The 23,515-nt window shown below is 35.7% G+C and overlaps 1 protein-coding gene across 1 annotated transcript in view; it reads right to left on the bottom strand.

Annotated features, from left to right (window-relative positions):
* Window positions 1-23,515, bottom strand: part of BTRC (beta-transducin repeat containing E3 ubiquitin protein ligase) — a 196,836-nt gene that overhangs the window by 28,059 nt on the left and 145,262 nt on the right. The window contains exons 5-6 of the mRNA XM_044665502.1: window positions 9,783-10,014; window positions 3,184-3,370 (exon numbers count right to left, since the gene is read on the bottom strand). Coding sequence (XP_044521437.1) covers window positions 3,184-3,370; window positions 9,783-10,014 — 419 coding nt within the window. The remainder of the gene's footprint in view (window positions 1-3,183; window positions 3,371-9,782; window positions 10,015-23,515) is intronic.

Genomic DNA, 23,515 nt, shown 5'->3' with positions numbered 1-23,515 from the left:
GAACAGTCACCAAACAAAAAAGTGGGGAAAAGGGTACCTGGAAGTTAAAAAATCTAGGTTTGTATGCTTCTTTGCTGGGGTTTCTGCATCTATTACATGCTGAATCCTTTTAGGAAGTTAAGTTCTCTGACAATAGGGACCACTTCTATCTATGTGAAACACACTTAGTACCTATGAGAGTATGGGTACTTGACAAATGTTAACTATTAAGTGCAAAGTGATGTCATAAACTGTGGCCTGCTGATTAAGAAAATGGGGCTTTTCCCAAGTGGTCTTTTATTGTACTTTAAGACCTGTCATTATTGAGCACAGACATCGTACTCAGCACTGTACAAGGCAGAAAAATGACAGAGTTCGTGCCTTAAGGGGGTTACAATCTAAGGCTGACCAACAAATCCACTTAGATGTAAAAGACAACTGCTGAGAGAAAGCCAAATCTTAGGGCCAAAAGCTTCATTAGTAGTTTATATTTATCATTTGGATGGAGGAATATGAAGAAAGGTTCAAAGATAGAATGCAGGGAAAGGTATGGTACTAAAAGGTGTCAATGAAATGGTGAGCTTTTTGGGACATTTGAAAGGGAGAAGGAAGTGATGGAAGCGATGGGAAAACTATAATTCCTTCAATGCAGGGGTTGGCAATGTATGGCTCTTTCTGCAGGAGCCATAAAGTCAATTTTTTTCAGGCACTGTTACAGGAGCGCGCACTGTGAGCACTGTACGGCTCTCATGAAATTACATTTTAAAAAATGTGGCTTTTATGGCTCTCATGGCCAAAAAGGTTGCCGACCCCTGCTTCAAGGAAGCTTGAATAAGACACAAGAAAGGAAGTGAGAAGGAAAGACATAAACATCAATCATAAGAGGGAGAAAGAGAACACGAAGAGATGGAAGCTATTTGATGTTAATAGTAATATTGTGCATTTTTTTAAACCTTACCTTCTGCCTTAGAACTGATACCAAATATTGATTCTAAGACAGAGGAGCAGTAAGGCTAGGCAATGAGGTTAAGTGACTTGTGCAAGGTCATATAGCTAGGAAATATCTGAGGCCAGATCTGAACCTAGGTCCTGGCTCTCTATCCACTGTACTACCTAGTTTCTCTTGTACAGTTTTGATACAATGATAGTTTTAATTTCATAGGTGAACCTCAAGTTAGGAGGGAGGTAGCAGATGAGGAAGGGATCACATTAGAACACTAAAAGACAAAACTAGTAGGGACAGGGTTAATCTTCTGTAGCTAGAAAGTCTTTAGGAGCAGTAGCCACATATCTGGTAATAAATAATGGTTAGAATTTGGATTTTATATCTTGGAAAAGGCATGAAACACATTTTCCAGTGAGCTTGTTTGGCTGCAACTGTAATTAAAATTGTTTTATTCAGGATCAGACCTTGGGTACAATGATTAATTATGTGAAGCCTGCTTTTGGTGTTTCCCACTTCCCCTAGTGACCTATTTTCTTCCAGCCTTTTCTGTTACTTATCCTAATGAAAACTTATGCATTCATATGGAAATGTCAATAACTCAATAAATTTTAAAGTGTTACTGCTTGCAGTGGTATTAGCCTAAAAGAATGGGAATTAATTTCTTGTTGTGGAATTTTTAGTATTTGGAATATCAGAATACTGAAATTGTACTATGGAAGCAATCAACTTTTGTTGTTGTCCACTTGTTCCTGACTCTTTATCCATGAAATTTTCTTGGCAAAGGGACTGGAATGGCTTGCCTTTGCTTTCTTCAGTTTTAGGCAGGGGTTAAGAGGCTTGCCCAAGGTCACACAACTAGTAAGTGTCTGAAATCACATCTGAATTTTGCTCTTTCTGATTCCAGGTCCAGTGCTCTATACACTGCATTGCCTAGTTGCTCCTAAACAACCAATTACATTAGGTCAAAAGAACTGAAGGCAGGGATGATTTCATTTTTGGCTCTGCAATCCCAGTATTTAGACTAGTGCCTTTTATGTAATAGGGGATTAACAAGTAACTACTGAGTAGAATTCCCTGTTTGTCATCCTGATCCCGGTGGTACTAATGACATCTCTTGATTATTATTATAGATCACTTGCTTTGTCTCATGCAGTATTCAAATCTTCATTTCCATTGCATAGAGTTATTTATGAAAACAAAAGCTTTGTAAGAGTCATCATATTATGGAAAGCACAAATAAAATCTCAATAAATATTAGTGTACCCTTGGTAAATACAATTTTTGATTAAAAAATGCCTAGAAATTTGTTCTTGGTTATTAGTTATGTAAGAAATTTTCCTGACAAGGGAAAAAAAGAACTTTCTGAAAAATTAGCTGTTTAATGCATTTAAATAATGAGTTTCAGTCAAAAAAAGATTTATGTAATTCAGAAATATTCTCAGATGAACCTTGATTTTTAAAAGTATTCCTCATATTCAACAATTTTTCATCTTTTTGTGATCCAAGATAAATAAATGATAATGCTAATTAGGAGACATGTGAGAACATATATGCTTACGCCATTTTTATACCTGCTGAAATGCATGAGGTGCCATTTTTATCTTGTTTATGAAATATTCATATTTGGCTTTCTTACAATCAATATGTTAGAAATACCCTTAGGAAGAAAATTAAACATGGATGATTTTTCCCAAAGAAAGGAAGTTTTAGGGAAAAGTTACTCTTATGTTAATGTAGCAGCTTGACATTTTGGTGAAACAGACTGTTTGAAGTCTCTTAGCCTATTAACCAGATAATCCCCCTAAATGGCATTCTGCAATTAAACTATGAACTATCCTGAGAAAACTGGAACCAGAGGACATAGGTTCAAATCCAGCCTCTGTCACGAATTACTTATGTGATCTTGGCCAAATCACTTCATCTCTTATGGGACTTAGTTTTCTTCTCTGCCAAATGAGTAGATTAGATGACCTCTTAGATATTAATGTATATTGAGACTACAGAGTATCAGTTAAAAGGGCGAGCAGACTCTTTGTTCTTATTTACAGGTTTGTATCAGTTCTACTTTATGTCATTTAAACATTAGCCCAAAGAAAAATTATTGAATTGAAAGGGAAAAAATATTTCTCTTCCTATTTTTGCTATAAGCAAGCTGGGCCACTGGGCCATGTGTAACAAGAGGCACCACCTGGGTTCCAATGGCTATAGATGCCCAGTACCTGAAGCTCTGTAGTAGCAGGAAAGTTGAAAAAGCTCACCATCCTCTCCGTTCTGCCAGGCCTCTCCATAGAGAGTCTGTCCTGACCATTCTCTCGATGAGTTTCTTCCATAACATTCCATCTGATGTCACTCGGTACCACTCCTTGCACACAAGCTCAGCGGCACACAGTGATTTGGCATCCAGGTATGACAAAATGTTCTCAGCAATGTGATCTAAACCTCGAGCTGTGAAAAAACACAACATTGGGAATGTGAAATGTTCCCCCCCCCCCCAAAAGGTCCTTTGAAGACAAAAATGCATTTGGCCTACTGTAAAGATACACCATTGCTTCTAGTGTGATCTAGTCTCTCTCTGAAACACAGAGTTGGATAAAATAAGTGTTAGTATTTTTTCTATACAGTTATAGAAATAAACAATTTTTTCCATCTTCCTTTGGATAAGGGAGTTAGAGCTAACAACCAGCAGAACCCCCAAGACATTAAAAATAAAAAGGAATCCAGAAAGCAATACCCATCTATCTATATGGATTTCAGCACTAGGGGATGGGGATGTTCTATGGATGGCATCTCAAACTGTGATACACATCCCCAAAATCACTATATTAGGGTCATTTCTCATTTCTTTTCTATAACAGAGCAAAAGCTCTTTTGTGAAACATTAATATTTAAAGTGTGCCAAGAATAGGGGGCACATCTGTGGAGGAAAGGGTTAGTATCCTCTGTATTGTGGTAACTGGGACAATAAGGGAGTGGTAATAGATGGGGAGGATAGAGAAAAATACAGATGCAAGTTAGGGATGTCCTCTTTAAGAAGCATAGGTGCAGGTCAGTAGCACAGTTGACAAGACACAGTCCTACCATCTCTAGAGATGAATCTCAGTGGGGGAGGAAGGAGAAAAAGTACAAAGAGTTCGTAAATATTTTTCAGTATGTACAGAAAAAGTCTCTCTGTGTTCTAATAATATTACAACAAAAGTAACTAAAAATGAAAAGACAATGGATTACCCCTTCCTCTTAAATACTTTCTACCCTGAATTTCTGTGACACATCCTACTCCAACCTCTCATGGCCCCCCTGCCCTTTTTGTTTGAGCATATTGCTTCTTATTTCATGGGGAAAAAAAACTGAGACCATCAGCTAGCTGAGAGCTCCCTCTTCTCCTTTCTTCATCTTATATCATCACTAAAATGTTTTCTCTCATCATCTCTTCATTCCTGTTTCACATGAAGATGTAGCCCTGAAGGGCAAACTCCTCACTATGCACAAGTGATCCCTCTGTCTCACCTTTTCCTATAGATTGCTCCCACTATCATCTCTGAACTTTTACTTAAGTTCAGTCTCTCCCTGTCTACTGATTGCTTCCCTCTCTACATGTCCATGACTTTCTTTTATCCTCAAAATACCTTCACTTGATCCATTCCTCCCTGTTAGCTATTGTCCCATATCTCACGTTCCTTCCCTGACTAAACTTTTTGAGGTCACCAATAGCAGATACTTTCATTTTCTTTCCTCTCACTTTCCTCAATCTCTTCTTAATTTTCTACAGTTTAGCTTCTAGTCTCATTATTTGACCAAAATTGCTCTCTCCCAAGTTCCAGTGTTCTCTTAATGGCACAGAATTTTTTTTTTTTCCTGGAGTGAATCTGTGGATTCTTTCAATTGGCACTTTGTTCTTTTTTTTTTTGCTCAGTTGTTTTTTTAATGGTGTCTGACTCTGTGATTCCATTTGGTGTTTTCTTGGCAAAGATACTGACGTGGTTTGCTATTTCCTTCTCTAGCTCATCTGACAGAAGAGGAAACTGAGACACACAGAATTAAATGAATTATCCAGGGTCACACAGCTAGTAACTGTTTGAGACCAGATTTGAACTCAGGAAGAGGAGTCTTCCTGACTCTAGGCCTAGGACCTAACTGCCATTTAGCTGCCTGGTACTTTGTTCTGGGAGAACTATTAAATTATCTCTTTACACACTTCTTAAGATCAATATGCTTTGCTTTCACAGAAATGCTGTTTTCTTTTAATAATATTGCTTTCTGTTTCTCTTCTTCTAGATTATCCTTTACTTAAGGGGATTTGGAATTCAAATAATCCTCCTGTTTCTTTAGTGATATTTGCCACTTTGTTAAAGTTTTTCTCTTTTGCCAGTTCTTACTACTATAAAGACCATAAATTCTCTTTTCACAATTCACATTTCTTTCCAACTATTTGGGAACATCCCGCTGTAGTTCTATGCTCTTAGGAATCCAAAGGGTTCTCTGCTTCATCAGGTCTTGGTTCATTTTCTTTTATCTTGCAATATTTATTATAGGATGTCTGGACTTGTTTAGCTCATCTGGAGGTCATGTTTTCTCTTTTTTTAAAAAATTAAAATCTTCTCTATTGGTTTATCTGGTTGTGCTCGAGGTCTTTAACAAAGTTTCTTTTTCTGAGATCTTTGTCAGTCTTTTCCCCTAGTGCTCACTTTCTGACTCCATCTCCTCAGGGGTTGGACTTGAGCTATCTGGGATATCTCCCAGACTGGGGAATTAAAATTTCACCAACCTCAGTTTCTGCTCTAAATATCTTCTGAGGCAGGGGAATACAGAACTGGCTATAGGTGGATGTTGGTTCTCTCCTTTTTTTCCAGGCTTGCTGGAGCCTAATATATATTGTTTGGTTTTTTCTTTTCTGTAGTTTGCTGGCTAAACAACAACGAAGCATAGAGTGTTGTCATGCTGCAGTTCCAGTCAGAACAAGTTTCTGGCTTTTGATCTCCAAAGGTACAAAGGTGGGGAGGGTGTAAGGTAGAGAAGAGTTCTGTTACAGGCCCACAGGTTGGTTTGTGCGGCCCTGCTAGAGCATGGCAGCAAGGGAAGGATGTTACTGATTGAGCTCATTAGGGATTAGCCTTCTCTGCTGTTGGCTGGGTTGTTATATCGTTAAGGTTCTTGCTGTTTTAGACCAATGGAGTCAAATTCAAATACAAAGGTCATCAATCCATATGTAAGGATCGATCCATGTGAACTATATGTTAACTTAGAAAGCTACATACATTGTCTATATGTTACTGTATTTTTATGAATTTTGTTAAATATTGCCCAATTATATTTTAATCTTGTTTGGGTCACACTTTTGAGTATTGTAGGCTGCATGAAGCCTGTGGGATATGTGTTTGAAATTTCTTATTTAGATAATGAACACAGCTGAAGTTGTTTTCTCTTTCACATAACACCTATTTTAGAGAGGTTATGAGGATTGGAGAACAGCAGCAGCAGAAGCAAAATAGTTTCAAGACCCAAAAAGGTTTGGAGAAGTGTCCAGTCTCTCATTTTTTTAGTGATGTGACCTGGAAATGTCCATGTTTAATCAGTTACTATATCTCATATCTATCCCTTTCTCTTTCTTCACTAGTCCTCTACTCCAGTTTACATCTTATCTGGACTATTACAATTGCCTCCTAATTAATTGTCCTGCCTCCAATCTCTCCTTCCTAATCCTTTCTTCCTATAGCTGATAAATGATATTACCAAAAGCAAATGTCTGATCACATCACTTCTTTTTCCAGGAAGCTTCAGTGGCCTAATGCTTGCAGGTTAAAACTAAACCCATTCCTCTAATATTTGAAGCCTTTTGTAATCTTGCTCCAACCTATCTTTTAGAGTGATTTCTCACTACCTTGCCACATGCTGTCTCCATTCCATCCAAACCAGCTTACCTGCCATTTCCTATACATGTCATTCCATTTTTTACCTCTTTGCACCAGCTGGTCCTCCTGCTTGGAATGCTTTCCCCTCCTTCTCTCTGTCTCTTGGCATCTCTAGCACCTTTCAATGTCCACATCCTTCATGGGACCTCTCTGAGTCCCATGATTAATTATCATGATTGTTGTTACCCTTTCCTAAAACATAAGCTCCTTGAAGGCACAAACTGTAGTATTTTTCTTTGTATCTCTAATGCCTGGCCCACAAAGGTATTTAACACATGTCTGTTGTTAAACTGGCCAATAATTTTGCTAGCATCTCAGTAAATATATTATAGGACAAGTATAAGAATACTCTGTATGTGGATGTGTGTGTGTTTAGGGTTATTCTGTTTTTAAAAACTGAATAGGCCTTGCCATTAAAATTATTTACCACCCATTCAATCCTAATCTGTACTGAGGACTAAGAATAGTTGCCTATAAAAGAGTATGGTTACACTAATAAACCTCTTGGCTACTGTTCTAATTCACAAGTGAGACAGGGACATTCAAAGTTATTTCTCTTTACAGGTCACATCAGAAGCTTTGCACAGACTCATAGTTCAGAGGAGTCTTCTCTTTTCCCAACTCCCTCAGGCACAAACTTTTACTAAATAAGAGAAAGAGAAACTAAGCTTTATTTTGTGTATTTTATTCCTCTGGATCATAAACATAAGCCTGCATAGACATGCTCAAATCAATCACCAATCAAGGGTGTTTAAACACTTCCAATTCTAATTAATTATAAAGACCATAAGAATGCTAACTACATTTGTCAGCCATTGCAAAGAGAGGAAACACAATGCATTTTTGCTTGTCAGAGCCACATGCACATATTCAGACATAAACAGACAGATACATCCATCACCTTATTCTTAGTAAGGCAACAAGTGTACATAACCTTTTGGGGATTTTAAACTCTTTTGTGTCTGCTGTTACTGCTGTGCTTTACCCTCCTAAATGGATTACCAGAGACCACAGCTGAGGAGCTAAGCCACTAGGCTCTGCAGCCCATGGGACCTCACCTTCACCCTGGTCATTTTCCATCAGGATTCTATGAGGCATGCTTTTTCTTACTTTATTTTAATGAAATCAGCAAGACCATGGGCTCTGAAAAGGTACGCCAATGGATGACCCTATTGTTCCACTCACTATCTTTGTGACTTCTCTTATAACTTCTTTACTTGGCCACCATTCCCATGTATGTGTTTTCTTTTTCTTTTTTTTTTTTAGGATGTAAGATCCTTGGGGTCAAGAGATCATCTCATTTTTGTATTGGTATTGCATTGCTAACACAGTGTTTGGCATAGAGTAAGCACTTAATACCGTTTATTCATTATAAAAAAATTAAAGATATAAAAGTTATATATATTATAAAATATATAGATATAAAAATTTGCACAAAGAGGCAGCAATTCAATTAGATTCAAGCATCTTTTTCTTTTCATCATTCTATGCCACAAAAAAACTTGTGAAACACATTCAGGGATCTATTTCCATGTTTTATTTTATTGAATACCCTTTCCTCCCTATCCCTCCATAAGGTTTGTGAAGTTATCTTTGTTTAAAACTCAAATAAATTAATAAGTAGCATGCATGAATATTATGTTTAGGTCTTTTTAAATCTTTTTATATTGGTAAATAAATACATTCGAGATCACAGCAGCAGTGCTACAGTGTATGCCTAATCAATTCTTCTATTCCTGGCAGTTTAAGTTTGTGATGGTAGCATTTATCTCAGTGTCTATGGCAAAAGATAGAAATGAAGTATACAGGATTGCCATTCATCTAAAGAAAGTTATTTGACTGTACTGGTATAAAACCTACTGAAAGTCAGCAAAAATCTATTTTCTATTTAATGAGAGATAAATTTACAAATTCAGTAATAAAATTTATTTTCAAGATATGATTTGATAGAATTTAAGTTTTGAGGTTGAAAAACATCTTCATAGAAGATATAATGCTTCAGGATAATTAATTCTAGGATGTAGTTGAAACTTACTTCAATATTAGTTTTTCTTTAAGAATTTAAGAATTGTAGTCACAATCCTTATATTTACATAAGAGAAGCATTTTCTAAGGTAATAATGCTTTCCTGGCATACTAGATTACTGCCATTAAGCACTCCCCACAAAAGGGAAAAAAAAAGATTTCTGAGTCTCTCATACCCTACATATTTATATAGTTTTTCAATAGCTAGTTGGTTACTAAGCACACTGAGGTTGTAAAACCTAGAGTTTACATATTTAACTTTACAACAAGGCTCCTGAGGTACCATTCAAAGATTCTCAATTAAAAATGTTTCCTATTCAATCCTAGAATTTATACTGGTTGCTGATCAAACTTATAAAAAATAAATTATTAATATACAACAAATATAACTTGAAGCCAGGGTTGCTTAGCTATGCCAGATAAGACCTCTTTTTTTTTTTTTTTTTAAAACCCTTCCCTTCTGTCTTGGAGTCAATACTGTGTATTGGCTCCAAGGCAGAAGAGTGGTAAGGGTAGGCAATGGGGGTCAAGTGACTTGCCCAGGGTCACACAGCTAGGAAGTGTCTGAGGCCAGATTTGAACCTAGAACCTCCAGTCTCTAGGCCTGACTCTCAATCTACTGAGCTACCCAGCTGCCCCCAAGATCTCTTTTAAGAAAGTGTTCTGTTTAGGTATAAAGGGTTCCTGTGGTGAATGAAAGATCAAAGGATATAGAGAGGATAAAGGAAACATTATTTTAAAAATATTTCTTTATTATACTTTTGCTTTGAGGTGGCTCAAATAAAAGGGACAATTTTAAAAAGGGGGAAAATGTTCCGATAAGAACCCATACAGTTAGAATGTTATTAAAACTCTTCTTTAAGACTAAGGACAATGGAGCCACTCCTACAGAAAATAAGATGGCTTGTAAAAAGTAGTTGACATACCTGGCAAGGCAGTTATGAAATCTCTTTGTAGCATGGGTTTGAGGTATGAGTTTATGTGGCCATGCTGGTAATGACACATTTGGGATATAAGATGTTCCACAAATTCCACCTGGTCAGACTCTGACCACTGTTCAAAATATTTGACACACAGCTCCTTCTCCTTCTCATAACTTGCAGAGAGTTTCCTTTGCTTGGGCACGATCATGCTGGAGGTGCCATTGGCAAGTTTTGTCTAAAGAAGGGAAATAAAAAGAAATATAGGTAGGACATTAGTAAATAAAATTCAGGAAAGTTTACAGTATTTTGGAAAGCATGAATTAGGCAAATGCCAGAATGATTCATCTTTTATTGCATCACTTTGTTAGTGATCAGACACTATTACACATTGTCATTGTCTGGAAGGGCATGAGAAAGACCATACCTAAATAAGCAACTGCCTATATTACTACATGTACCAAGCCAAGAAAAAGTATGTAAATAGGCCATAGGAAAGAAACACGTTCGGAAGGTACAATTTTGTTTTTTATGTTTGTGACCGTAAGCTATAGCAGAGACTTCTTGCACACAGTAGGCGTTTAACATATGTTTGTTAAATTGAGGTGAAAACATTCTAAAACTTATTTTCTTAGTGGTAAACCAAGAAAACCTTTGGGTAAAGAAAGACCAATGTGTATTATGTGTATATATATATAAGGCTGAGCTGAAATCCCTAGGAATTTTAGATAAAAACCTCAAATCTCATCTAAGTTATCAAAATAAAAAAAGCTTCATTATTGCTTTTAGGACAATTCCATTTCTATACTTTAAAAGCTCTACAATTTTGTCAATCTGAGTATTCTTGCTACTTATTTAAACTGCAACCCCTCTGAACTTTAGTAGACAGTTTTATGTTTGCTGTGGCTAAAATAGATGATTATCTAGAGGCCTTTTGGTGATGAGTCTCTCTGAGCTGCTCCTCATATGACACATTCATTCTTTTGCTAGATTGGGTATCTGAATGCCTTTAAACTTCATTGCAATGCTTGACAGCAAATAGAAATGACACTAAGTTCTTACAGGCTATGACGTAGAGTATTTCAAGTTGTGGCATATACTATCATTAAAATCATATGCAGTATTAAAAATAATTTCATTAGAATTAGTATGTGGAAATCTGATAATGTGCCTTTAACATGCAATCATCTTTGTAGAAAGCTTGATTTTCTTTAGAGGTTTCAATCAAGAAAGTTTTCAAAGTTCTTTGGCATTATATGGAAGGCAATACTAATTTTAGGGTTTAGAGAAGATATTTCAGTTCACCTGAAAGTAAGCACAGTCAAGAAAGCAACATACATAGTGCCTACAACAATGTAAATAGAAAGAGCTATAAGCACAAAACAATGAAAAGTGAATGTTGGAAAATTACAAAGAACAAATGGCTTCAAGGCAGCTGGTGGCTCAGTGGAGAGCCCAGGGCCTGGAATCAAGAAGATACGAATTTGAAAGTGCCTTCAAGCACTTATTAGCTGTGTGATCCTGAGGCAAATGATTTAATCTCTATTTGTCACAGTTTCCTTATTTGTAAAATGGGGCAAATAATAGCACCCATCTCCCAAGGGTTGTGGCAAGGATCAAATGAGATACTATAAATGCTTGTTCACTTCTCTTGGCCTAACCCACTCCCCCAAAGGAGAGCTGTGAGAAGATACCACTTCTAATTCCTCTGCAGAGGTGGGAGGTCTATGGTTGTGGAAAATTACACATATTTTGAGTTTTTTTTAAAATGTATTCATTGGTTTTGCTGGTTTCTTCTTTTTATCTTTTTCCTTTAAAATTTATTTCTTGGGGCAGCTGGGTAGCTCAGTGGATTGAGAGCCAGGCCTAGAGACGGGAGGTCCTAGGTTCAAATCCGGCCTCAGCCACTTCCCAGCTGTGTGACCCTGGGCAAGTCACTTGACCCCCATTGCCTACCCTTACCAATCTTCCACCTATAAAGTCAATACACAGAAGTTAAGGGTTTAAAATAAAAAAAAAAAAATTAAAAATTAAAATTTATTTCTTATATGGAATAGCTCTCTGGGAGGAGGGGAAGGATATTGAAAGAAATTTAAGTGATGTAAAAACAAAGGATATCAAAAATTTTTATAAAGATGTTTGCATCTCAGAACATAAGTTCCATGAAAGTAGGTTCCATGTCCTGTCTAAACTTTGTATCTCTTCTAGACCTTGCACAGAGATATGAATATAATATGCATTCAGTAAGTGTTTGGTACAATCTAGACTTTACAACTACTTGATAAAAATCAATTCGGAATAAGAAATGTTAGAAACAAGTAGCCAATTTAAGAAATATGCTGTTTCTACATCAAACTAGGTATTTATTTACCTATGGAATTATACCTTGATTATCAGCCATCAGTATCATTAACAAATGAAACCTTTGGGATTTTACAAGCTTATATGAGTGTCACAACAGTTCAGGCTATATATTCACCTGTGATAAATAAGCTAAAACATAACACTTAAATGAAAATTCATTAACTGAAGAAATTTATAAATCTGCCAATTTCCTTCTGTCTATCTGGCACTAGACCTTTAGATATCCCATCTTCAGGACAGGACATATGCCCTGTAAGATGACATGATATGCATACCATACCTAAGACCCAATGATGACTGCAAATGAAACAGTCTTAGATATGATCAAGCAGGCAGGTAAGTAGGTAGGCCAGCTATGCTGTTTTGAATACTGACTTATTGTATGCCATGTTTTTTATTTATATCTAAAAATAATGGATTATCTCATTTCATTTTCAAAAAGAAGTTACATTACATAAAAATTTCTGGTAGTAAAAGGTCTAAAATACTCCCCTACACAGTTTTTCTTAAATACATAAAGTAAATGTAGCAAAAAAGCTATAGTCTACAGTTAAAAAATAAAATCCCCAAATTTCAATTTGAGGACTTTTGAAAACCCACCAGGGCAAAATGAAAAAGTTCAGTTATTAAGAAACCAACAGGCTATATATTAGATTGCGTGTGTGAGAGGGTAATGGTTACCAGAGGTGGTAGAATTGATTTGGCTTCCCCAGCAAAAGCCTGATGACTCAACCACTTGTGTGGAAGTCCCCAGGAAAGCTGACAAACTGCCTCAGCTTAATGGTAACAGTAACTATCTGCTCTGACTGTCAACCTTTCCTCCCTACCACTACATATCTCCTCCTTCTCTTTTCTTACAATCAATACATACCTTCATAAAGAAAACAACAACACAGCTGTCAGATGGAGTAAACAAACTAGAAGTTAAATATTTATATAGCTGTCCCTTAGACCAGGGGTTCACGAATGCCAGAGGGCCAAATCCCACCAGCAGCCTGTTTTTGTACAATCAGTAAACCAATAAACTTTATTTAAAAAAGGTAAAATCCATTTTTAGCTCTCAAACCTACAAAACCAGCCTGCATTTGTCCACCTGGCCATAGTTTGCTGAGCCCTGCCCTGGATAATGCAGCGTTCAAAGGTTATGGCCAAAGGATCAAATAATCACTCTTATCAAATAATCAAATAATACACCACTACATACATCGTACTCCAAATAATCAGAGTTGTTACTAGCTGGAGTTCTGTTTCAGGGAGGAGAGAATGGGTTGGTCTTGTGGACTGTAACAATAAAACTCTTCTACCACTGTTAAAGAAGGGTGCTGATTCTGTGGATTTATAGCATCCTACCATTCGCAATAGGAAGAGATTTTAATGTTTATCAAGTCCCATGCCTCTGTTTGACAGATGAGGAAACTGAGGCCCCACAAGATTAAGTGACTTATTCAAAGTCAAATATAGAAAATAAAAGACCCATTATGGGGTAGTCAGTGTTGACTAAATGTCATTCAATCATTTAAACACATATTGGCTAACACATTTGGGCAAAGTTCAGAAGGAGTAAAAGGATAATTGCTCTTACTAATTACTAAATTATAGTTTAGTAATTATAATAATATAAATATAGTATAATAATATAATTATAGTAAGTACTAAAAAATAAGGCATAACCTTGTATCTAAATTCATAATTTAATGTAGGAGCTTATGATATAGTAGTTGGTTTGCAAGGAAGAATAAAAATAAAAATAGCTAATGACATTTTTCACAGAACAGAACCTATTCAATAACTGTTAAATCTTGAATGGATAATATTTTATATTCATATGCCAGCATTTTATAGTTTATGAAGTATTTTCCCATCATAGAATCATAGTCTTGGAATTTAAATTAGTTTCAGATATCATCTGGGCCAATCAGCAGTTGAATAGGAAACTTCTATGGCTATTCTGTTTTTGTTTGAAAATCTAAAATAAGGGGGGAACGTATTATTTCTCCAATATGTTTTTGAATACCTTTTTGACTGTTAGGAATTTTCCCCTACATTTACCTTTAGTTGGCTTCTTGGAAACACAAATTTTATAGATGCCAAGAGGACAATTCCAATATTTCTTCCATCTAACCACCTTAGAAATATTTGAAGATAGCTATCATTATTCTGGACTTCAGTCTCCTCATCTGTAAAACTGGTGGTGGGGTGAGGGTAGACAAGATAACTTTTAAAGTCCCTTACAGTTCTAGCTCTATGATGCTATAATTCGGTGTCCTTCCCTAAGTTTTTTCTTTCTTCAAACCATTCTTCTATAGCATGATCCCGAGATCTTTCTTTTCCTAGTTGTTCTCTACTGGATACAATTGAGCTTATCAACGTCCTTCCTAAAATGCTGTAAGCAGAGCTAAATGCATTTAGGATGTGGGCTGAACTGCAGAGACTAAAGCAAGACCACCATCTGCCTGGGGTTGGGCATGCTTTTTAATGTAGCCTAAGAACAAGCTGGCTTTTCTTGATGGCCCTGTCAATCAAACTGTTGATGCTGACCTTGAAGTCTACTAAAACCACAAAGTCTTTTAAAGATGGACTATTGTATAGCCATGACTTTTTCACATGGTATTTATGAATTGGATTTCTTCAATCCAAGTGCAAGATTTTACATTTACCCCCATTAAATATTAGATTTTTATTAGATTTAGCCCAATATTATACCCTGTTGATCTTTCTGAATTCTGGGTCCAATGTCTCTTTGGGTCATCTACAATTTTGATAAGGATGTCTTAGGAGCTTAACAAAGGCTTGTTGAATGACGGATGGACCTGTTTCTTTTTCTAAGTCATTAATGGTAAAAATTATAAACAGTACAGGGCTATAGCACTGCTACTCTTGAAGTAGTCCACTAGAGAATTCTGGTAGTCCTTTCAAAAAATAAAATTAGGTTAGTCTGTCATGACATTGATGAAGGAGTTTGTACAGTGCTTCTGCTTTCAGGTATTCACTAACCATTAATGATACTTTCTAGAATTCTATCAGAAATTCAAGCCATTCTCAGTGGCCAATAGTTTGTAGACTCTAGTCTTTATCTTTTTCAAACTTGGAAACTCTTCTCTAGTTCTCTGGTGTATCTCCCAATCTCTATGACTCTGGTGTATCTCCCAATCTCTATGACTGTTCAAAAATCAGTAACTACAGAGAGGCAGTATAGCATAATAGATAGAAAACTAATCGCAGAATCAGAAAGATGGAGGGATATATCTTGTTTCTGAGATATATATGGGTTGCGTTTGGTTAAGTTAGATAATCTCAATTTCTCAGGTAAGTCTTCAAAGTTTCAGAATGGTTGCTGATCTCCACTGATAGTTTTCTCATCAGGAGCTCTCTACACCTATGAAAACAAATCCAGATCTTGCCTGAAAAAAAAAACAAAACAAAATAAAACCCAATCAAATGAATGTCAGTGGTTTAGTAACCACAAACCTCTTGCTTCTTTCAGTACAGGACTGGATGGAAAGTGACAACTGAGGACAAGCTTCATAAAGTATGTATGACATGCTTATCAAATTTGCAGAATGACACAAAGCCAGGAGAGACAACTCCCACATTGGACGACAAAGTCAGGACACAGGAAGATAGGAACAGGCTACAACATTGAACTGAACTGAATAAGTTGCAAATTAAGGTAAATACAAAATCTTACACTTTGGGTTGAAAAATCAAATTCATGGAGGAGGTACTGACTAGTCCCTTATTTACTTTAAAAAGATCTTGAGATTTTAGTGGAATATAAACTCTTAGACCATTGCTTCACGATTTCTATAGAAAAAGACTGGAAGGTTAAAGCAAAAGAGTGAATTAGACTAGATATACAGAAGGAAGGACAATGATCTAAAAGTGGCTTTGTGTCCTTTAATATTCACAACTTTAAATTCTTAAAAACAGGTATAATCTAAAGGAATAGATTAATTATTTTCCCCCACCCTGGAATAAATAGTAGTTGCCAGGGAAGAGCATATGTTGAAGAAAATAGTGTAGGTTTCCATAGAAGCACACATCAGTTTTCTCTGTGAGATCATTCCATTAATATTTTAATAGCTCCTACTACAAATGATTATGTATTAGGTAAACTCATAGGCAATGTCAAATCTGATTTGTGAGTATAGAAGACAGGGAGAAAACAAAAGAAGGAATGTTCAAATTAAATTAACATTTTGAGTAATTTTCAATAATCAACCAGAAAAAATAATTTCCTACTTTTTAAAACAAAGAAATATTAGGAAATGAACATATAACTACCTTGCCATAGATGGGATTATTAAAGATGATAAAAGCTGGAACAGTCTGCCAAATATCTTTTTCCTATTGACTTATTAGAGGAAAAACCTTTTAAGACTAAAAAACAAAACCAAAAAACCAATGTTACCATTTCAATTTTTTACTAGATTTTGTGATAGCCAAAGGGATGGGACAGGTATCTAAAATTTTTAAGTTTCTAAGGAAAGGCAGTTGTTTCCTTAGTGGGCTCTCTCATGCAACTTTATAGCTTCCAGGGTGATAGGTTCTTTTGTTCTAAACTAAGAAACTCACAGTGGTTTAATTTACTGCTGCATTATTATAGCTACTAACTACTCACACCTCCAAGGCTGGTAAACTCACTGATCTAGACAGTGCTACCTTAAAAGGATTTTTGGATGGGTCCTAGTGAAGGAAGGGAAAAAAAGGACATAATGTTTAATTATAAGAAATGATTGAAATAGGCACAGACATACCCCGGGTGCCTCTGCACTGCAGCAAGCTCTAAACTTGTTATCGTTAATGGTTTAAATTTCACTGTGCTAATCATTTCAGGACACAAGCCTTTCTTGATAATCTAATGAATTATTCCAACATCCTTCAGCAAAAAAAAAATCCTCCATGACAGCACTAATTACAAGACGTTTTCCCAGTGCTTATGTAAAATATGACAGAGCAGCAGCTTAGGGAATTGCAGAAAACTGCTTCTAATTTCCACTGAGAAACTGACAAACACCTCTCTTTCATCTCTCCCAGCTCTCAAGTAAGATTTAACTTTCTCATTTAGTTAATTACCGAGTGAGGATCATCATTTCCCCGGATCGGAGCGGCACAGAGCCTTTATCGTGTTAACTTGTGAACTTGATCGATGGCTGCTGCTAAAACTTAATAACTTCACCCCCTGGCAAATTGTAAGATAAATATAATAGGAGAAACTCTGACAGTAAAAACCTGCCAGAAATGAGCGCTGTGTTTATGTTTCTTTGCAGGCAGCAAAAAAACAACCGACAGCTTATTACTGGGTGCGTGTTACTTATATTTAAAAGACTCCAGGCAGTTAACTTTCTGCGTACTGTTCAAACTTTGCTCACAAGATGAAAAAAACATAGTGAAATCTCAGTGAGGAGTATCTGCATGGAGGAGTAGGGAAGCAAAAAAAAAAAAAAAAAGAAAAAAAGAAAGAAAAGAAAAGAGAAAGAGAAAGTAACATAAATGATTAAATCATGATTAGATTTGGCATATAAAATATTTTAGCAGGCAATAAAATTAGCTGATAAACTCCTTTTAAAAAATATCCTGAGCTCCTAAGGCCTTATAAGAGCTATCACTGGGGCTAATGCAAAAGAGAATTTTGCAGCACTTAAATTTTCCAAAGAACATGGGCCCATGTCTGAAGAATTCAATTAACTGAAGAATTCCTAGATCTCTGGCATCTCAAAAAACCCCAGGGCTAGAAAATCATTCACTGACTACATTATTTAACCCTTTTAGTGCCCTTTATTCTGAAAAGTATCATGCAGCCAAAAATACTTAGTCTGAAATCCTGCTTCACTCTTCCTATCCAAACTACCCATTTGAGAGGGTTGTAACAGCAGTCTTTTTGTTAAATGTGTATGTGGATGCAGGAGTTTAAAATTTAATTGAGGTTGAATTGGTATCCCTGGCTTGGTATCTGTCCATATACCATTCTAACTAGGAAACTAAGTTTTATGCTTTTCATGGTGAATGGCTAACAAGGACAGCAAATATAATAGTCACCATAAACAACTAAGTTCAACCTTAGTAGAAATTAGAAATAGTCAAATGTACTTTGCTTAACAAAGACCTCCCATGGCTATTTATAGAATATAATAGACCTAAAACAACCTTGTTGATAAGTCTAAATTGTCAGGCTCACTTACCCTAATGATGCAAAAGAAACATAAATATTAGATCTAAGAGCTGTCTCTAAGGGTGCTAGTCTAGAAAAAAAAAAAACCTGGATCTTTTGCAAAGGGCAGAAGTTGAAAGGAATTTTGAAATGATTTAATGATAATTTGTCTGAGAACTACACAACAGACCTTGGTGGGCCACCATTTTGCTAACTTCTAAGCCAGAGAATGGGAAAACTTGGTAATGTTTAGTATTTTACACTTACATTCACTTACCTAAGAGCTTTATTTGTCAAATGGATTTGTTTCTTTTTATCTTCAGAGAGAAATCAACCAATTATTTCATAGACACTAATCAAACTGTGATAAAGGGTGTTAGATCTCAGATCTCGAACTATACTATGAAACCATAAAAATGAAAATGATTTGGTAGTGGCAAAAAAAAAAAAAAAAAAAAAAAAAAAGGAGAGGTTGATTAATAGAACCAATTAGGTATACAACATATGGAAGTGAATAGACATAGTAGCATACTGTTTAGTAAACCCAAAGACCCCGCTTATTGAAGGAAGGATTTACTATTTGATTTTAAAAACAGTAGACCGCAAACGGGAAGAAATTAGGTTTAGACCAATACTTCACACCATACACCAAGCCAAGCTCCAAATAGATACATGACATATATAAACACATTACAAATAGAGGAGCAAGGTTAAACATTCCATTGACAGATCAAGTGTTCATGAGTAAACAAACAAGAAGATCATTCAAGACAAAATGGACAATTCTGTTTATATAAAATTAAAAATTATTTTGCACAAATTAAATAACTGAGGAGGGGAAAAAAATCTTTGCAACAAGTTTCTCTGATAAAGGTCTTATTTCCAAAATTCACAAGAGTGATTCCCCAATAGAGAAATGGTTAAAGAAAATATATGAACGAACAGTTTTCAAAGAAGAAAATTCAAGCTATTAACAATCATATAAAAATATACTCAAAATCACTAAAAATGAACTAAATATGAAATGAAATAAATGAAAATAACTTTGAGGCTCCATTTCATACCTATCAGACTGGCAAAAATGACAAAAGAGGAAAAGAATAAATGCTGGAAGGTTGTTGGAAAATAGATATACTAGTATACTGTTGATATAACTAAGAATTGGTTTAGCCATTGTGGAAAGAAATTTGGATATATTCCCAGAGAGTTACCAAACTGTCCATACCATTTGAATCAACTGTACTACTACAAGGTTCAAATAGTCCCCCCAAAAATCAGAGAAATGAAAGGATCTATATGTTCAAAAATATTTATAGCAACTCTTTTCATGGTAGACAAAAACTGGAAACTAGGGAGGTGTCCTATTGGGGAATGGCTAAATAAACTATAGTGTACAAATAAAATGGATTTCTGTGTCATAATAAAGGATGAAATTAACAGAAAAAGCTGAGACCTTGATGAATTGATATGAGCAAAGTGAGCAGAATTATGAAAATAATTTACATAATATTATAAAGAAAAAATAACTTTGAAAGACTAGAATTCTAATAAATTTAATGATAAATCACAAGACCACCAGAATGAAGATGAAACATCACTCACTTTTGACTGAAAAGTGATGAATTGAAAATACATTAAGACATATATCTCTATATATGTATATGTATTTTGCCATGGCTAATGTAGGGACTTATTTTGTTGGACTATGTAGCTATGGAATGTGGGATTTGTTTTTCAGATTTAAAAAAATTTTACTCGCATTTCTTTGAGCAAAAAAAAAAAAAAAAAAAGGGCAGGGGAGGGTACTGGGAAAAAGATAAAAAATTACCTGCTACTTGAAAAATAAAAGTAAAAACAAACTATTACCAAAAAAGAAAGCAAATTAGATGATCTAGGACCATCATTAAAATATTGGACAATGACCAATGAAAGCTACAATGAGATCTTTCTTGATCAGCAAGATCAAGTCTTCATCAACACCCTATTTACTTTAGAATCATGAATCACAGAGGGCAAACAATATGACAGTCAAACATATCAAAGCTAAAGCAATTTATTTTATAATTATTGAATAAATATCATATCTTAGGCCCAATGGGTCTAAATTCAGTTTGACTGTGTATGACCCAAGGTTATAGACAAAAGGAAAGAATATAAAAATGACTAACTTTCCTTCTGTTAGAGTCCTCCTCCAGTCATTGAATTCATTATAGTAGGCAAAATTATGAACATTTCTTGTAGAAAACTTAAGAAAAAGAGCCAGAAGCTGGTTTTGGAAAGTCAGAATTACATGTGGATGTGACTATACTTATATAATTTATGACAAATCTGGGTCCCTATGAGGTAAGAGGACAGAAAACACGAGTATATAAGGGACTGAATATTACTAAGATCATCTGATTTAAGTGGAACAGCAGTAATGCTTGTTGGACAAACAGATCCTCTCCCACACTGCTAAACAATAAACATCAAAAGGGAGAGGAGATGAAAAACTATTTTCTTAAACCACTACTTAATGTTTCAGGCAGGCTAATAAAGTTTAATTGTCCAGAATCTGGTTGCTCTTTCTGTATAACTTTCTCTGATAGAGGTTGCTCATCTGGATGTTAAATGATGTTAATATTACCAAAATAAAATTTCTGTTATGGGAGAAAGTTTAAACTAAGAGTTTTCTCTCCCCCACTATATCCTCCCTTTGCTTAGCTTTATGAAGTTTACTTCTTCCATAAATAATAGTGAAAGAACCTATAGTTGCCAGAGAAAAGTACAAAAGCCTTGCTGGACTATCATTATTCAGTAGAGGGTGATACATATGAAAAATGAAACTCAGATTTATGTAAAATGGAAAGGAAGGCTCTTCCCCCTCCTTGCACTATTGATTTTTTTTTTAAACCCTTGCCTTCTGTCTTGAAGTCAATACTGTGTATTGGCTCCAAGGCAGAAGAGTGGTAAGGGTAGGCAATGGGGGTCAAGTGACTTGCCCAGGGTCACACAGCTGGGAAGTGTCTGAGGCCAGATTTGAACCTAGGACCTCCTGTCTCTAGGCCTGACTCTCAATCCACTGAGCTACCCAGCTGCCCCCTGCTATTGATTCTTATAAAAAACAACAACACAACAACAACAAAATGAGCTGTTTAGGAAGTTTAACGTGTAAGTAGAACTTGCTCACTGAAGAAAGCTTTGGAAAGTGCACCTAAAACCAGGATTAAGAAAGAGAAGATTTGGTCTGGTGTTTCAAGAAGCCAACTCAGCTTTCTGCAAGAAATTCAGGTCTTTCCAAATGCTTGTTAATGCATGTTAAATGCGGCAGGAAATAATCCTTTGAGGCAGGCAGCACAGGACTCTCTAAGCCGCACTGAATGAAGTAAATGACTTGTGACTTCTGAAGTCTTGGTTATCTGCAGGTAAAACTTTAATAACCCTTGGAACATCAAGGGACTGAAGTCATTTCTCTCTGGAATTCTTGGGTAATTGTTTTCTTAATTTATCCAAGAAAAACTTGGTTTGTATACAGCATGTTTTTTAGAAGTAGAGATCAAAATAACTTGCTCAAAATCACACAAGTTAGTCTGGCTGGGACTAAAACCCCTAACATACTCAATGCTACTGACTTTACAGATTTTTCTGGAGCAAAGTCTAGTATTTTTCTCTTCACCAAGTTAATGACTGGAATATAATACAGATGTCCAATGAATAAAACTTTTATTGATGAGCTTAGAGAGTTCCTCTTAAGTAAAAAAAACACTACAATGCTGGCTTGGCATACCACTGAAGACAAAGTTAAATGTTATCCTGAAAGCTATATCAGAAACATCACAGAATCTAAGTGATTTCAGAAACCATTTAGATAGTTCAACCATTTTGAAGGAGTTAAAGCACCCCTTCACAATAATTTACTCTATATTATCAACAACAAATGGTAACCTAACTTTAGCCTGAAGGTTTTCAATGAAAGTCCCTTGAACAGCAAGGAGATCAAATTGGTCAGTACTTAATTCAGACTATTCAATGAAAGGTCAAATATGGAAGCTGAAGCAATACTTTGGCCACATAACGGGAAGGCAAGAATCACTGGAAAAGACTCTGATACTGGGAAAGATTGAAGGCAAAAGGAAAAGGGAACAGCAAAGGATGAGATAGTGTCATGGAAATAATGAACATAAAATTGGACAGACTATGAGAGAGTGGGGAACAGAAGAATCTAGTGTGCTATGTGGTCTATGGGGGTCACTAAGAGTTGGATACAACTAGACAAAACCAACAAAAATTAGTGAGAAGGAACCCACTGTTTCCTATGGCAGCTCATTATACTTTTGGATACCTCCAATTTAAAAATGCATTTTATATCTTTATACATTATATATTTATATAAAAAATCTGCCTCTCTTCAAATTCTTCCCAATGCTCCTATACAGTTCTGACCTTGAAGGCTATGCAGAATAAGGCTAATCCTACATGACAGCCTTTGAAATATTTGAAGACAGCTACAGATTCTGTCTCAAGTTATCTTCTCTTCTCTAAGATAAACATCCCCAGCTAGTTAAAATGATCCTCATATATGACATGATCTTAAGGAACTTTACCATCTTCAATGTCCTCTATACATTCTACAGTTTATCAATATTTGTTCATAATGAATGATGCTCAAAGCTATCACAATACACCACATTGATCTGATCAGCACATAGTACAGCAGGACCATTAGTCTTGGACAAGATTATCACTCTTAATGCAGACTTAGAATGAACTTTCTAGGCAAAACTGACTCATATTTAGCTTATGGTTCACGAAACCTCCAGGTCTTTTTCAGGCAAAGATATACATCCTTCATTTTGTGTTCACAAGTTGGTTTTTTGAACCCACGCATAAGATTTTACATGTATCCCTCTTAAAAAAGAATATTAATAGATCCAATTTGTTAGCTAGCTCTCCCAGGTTCTTCTTATGTGCAGACTTAATAAGTATACTGTTGTTATTATTAGTCATTTTCAGTCATGTCTATCTCTTCATGACCCTTTTTGGATTTTTCTTGGCAGGGATACTGGAGTGGTTTGTCATTTCCTTCTCCAGCTCATTTTACAGGTGAAAAAAAATTGAGACAAACAAGATGACTTGCCCAAGATTGTACAGCATACTGTTTAATCAGGGGCAGCAATATAAAATAGCACAGAGTCAAGCATAGATTCCTGGATCCCTGAATGCCATTGCTGACCTTCTTCTAAGA

Source organism: Gracilinanus agilis, chromosome 2 (genome assembly GCF_016433145.1).
Source record: "Gracilinanus agilis isolate LMUSP501 chromosome 2, AgileGrace, whole genome shotgun sequence".
In the NCBI taxonomy this organism is placed as follows: Eukaryota; Metazoa; Chordata; class Mammalia; order Didelphimorphia; family Didelphidae; genus Gracilinanus; species Gracilinanus agilis.
Note: the sequence above shows the minus strand (reverse complement) of the source record. Positions and strands in the feature narration are given on the sequence as shown.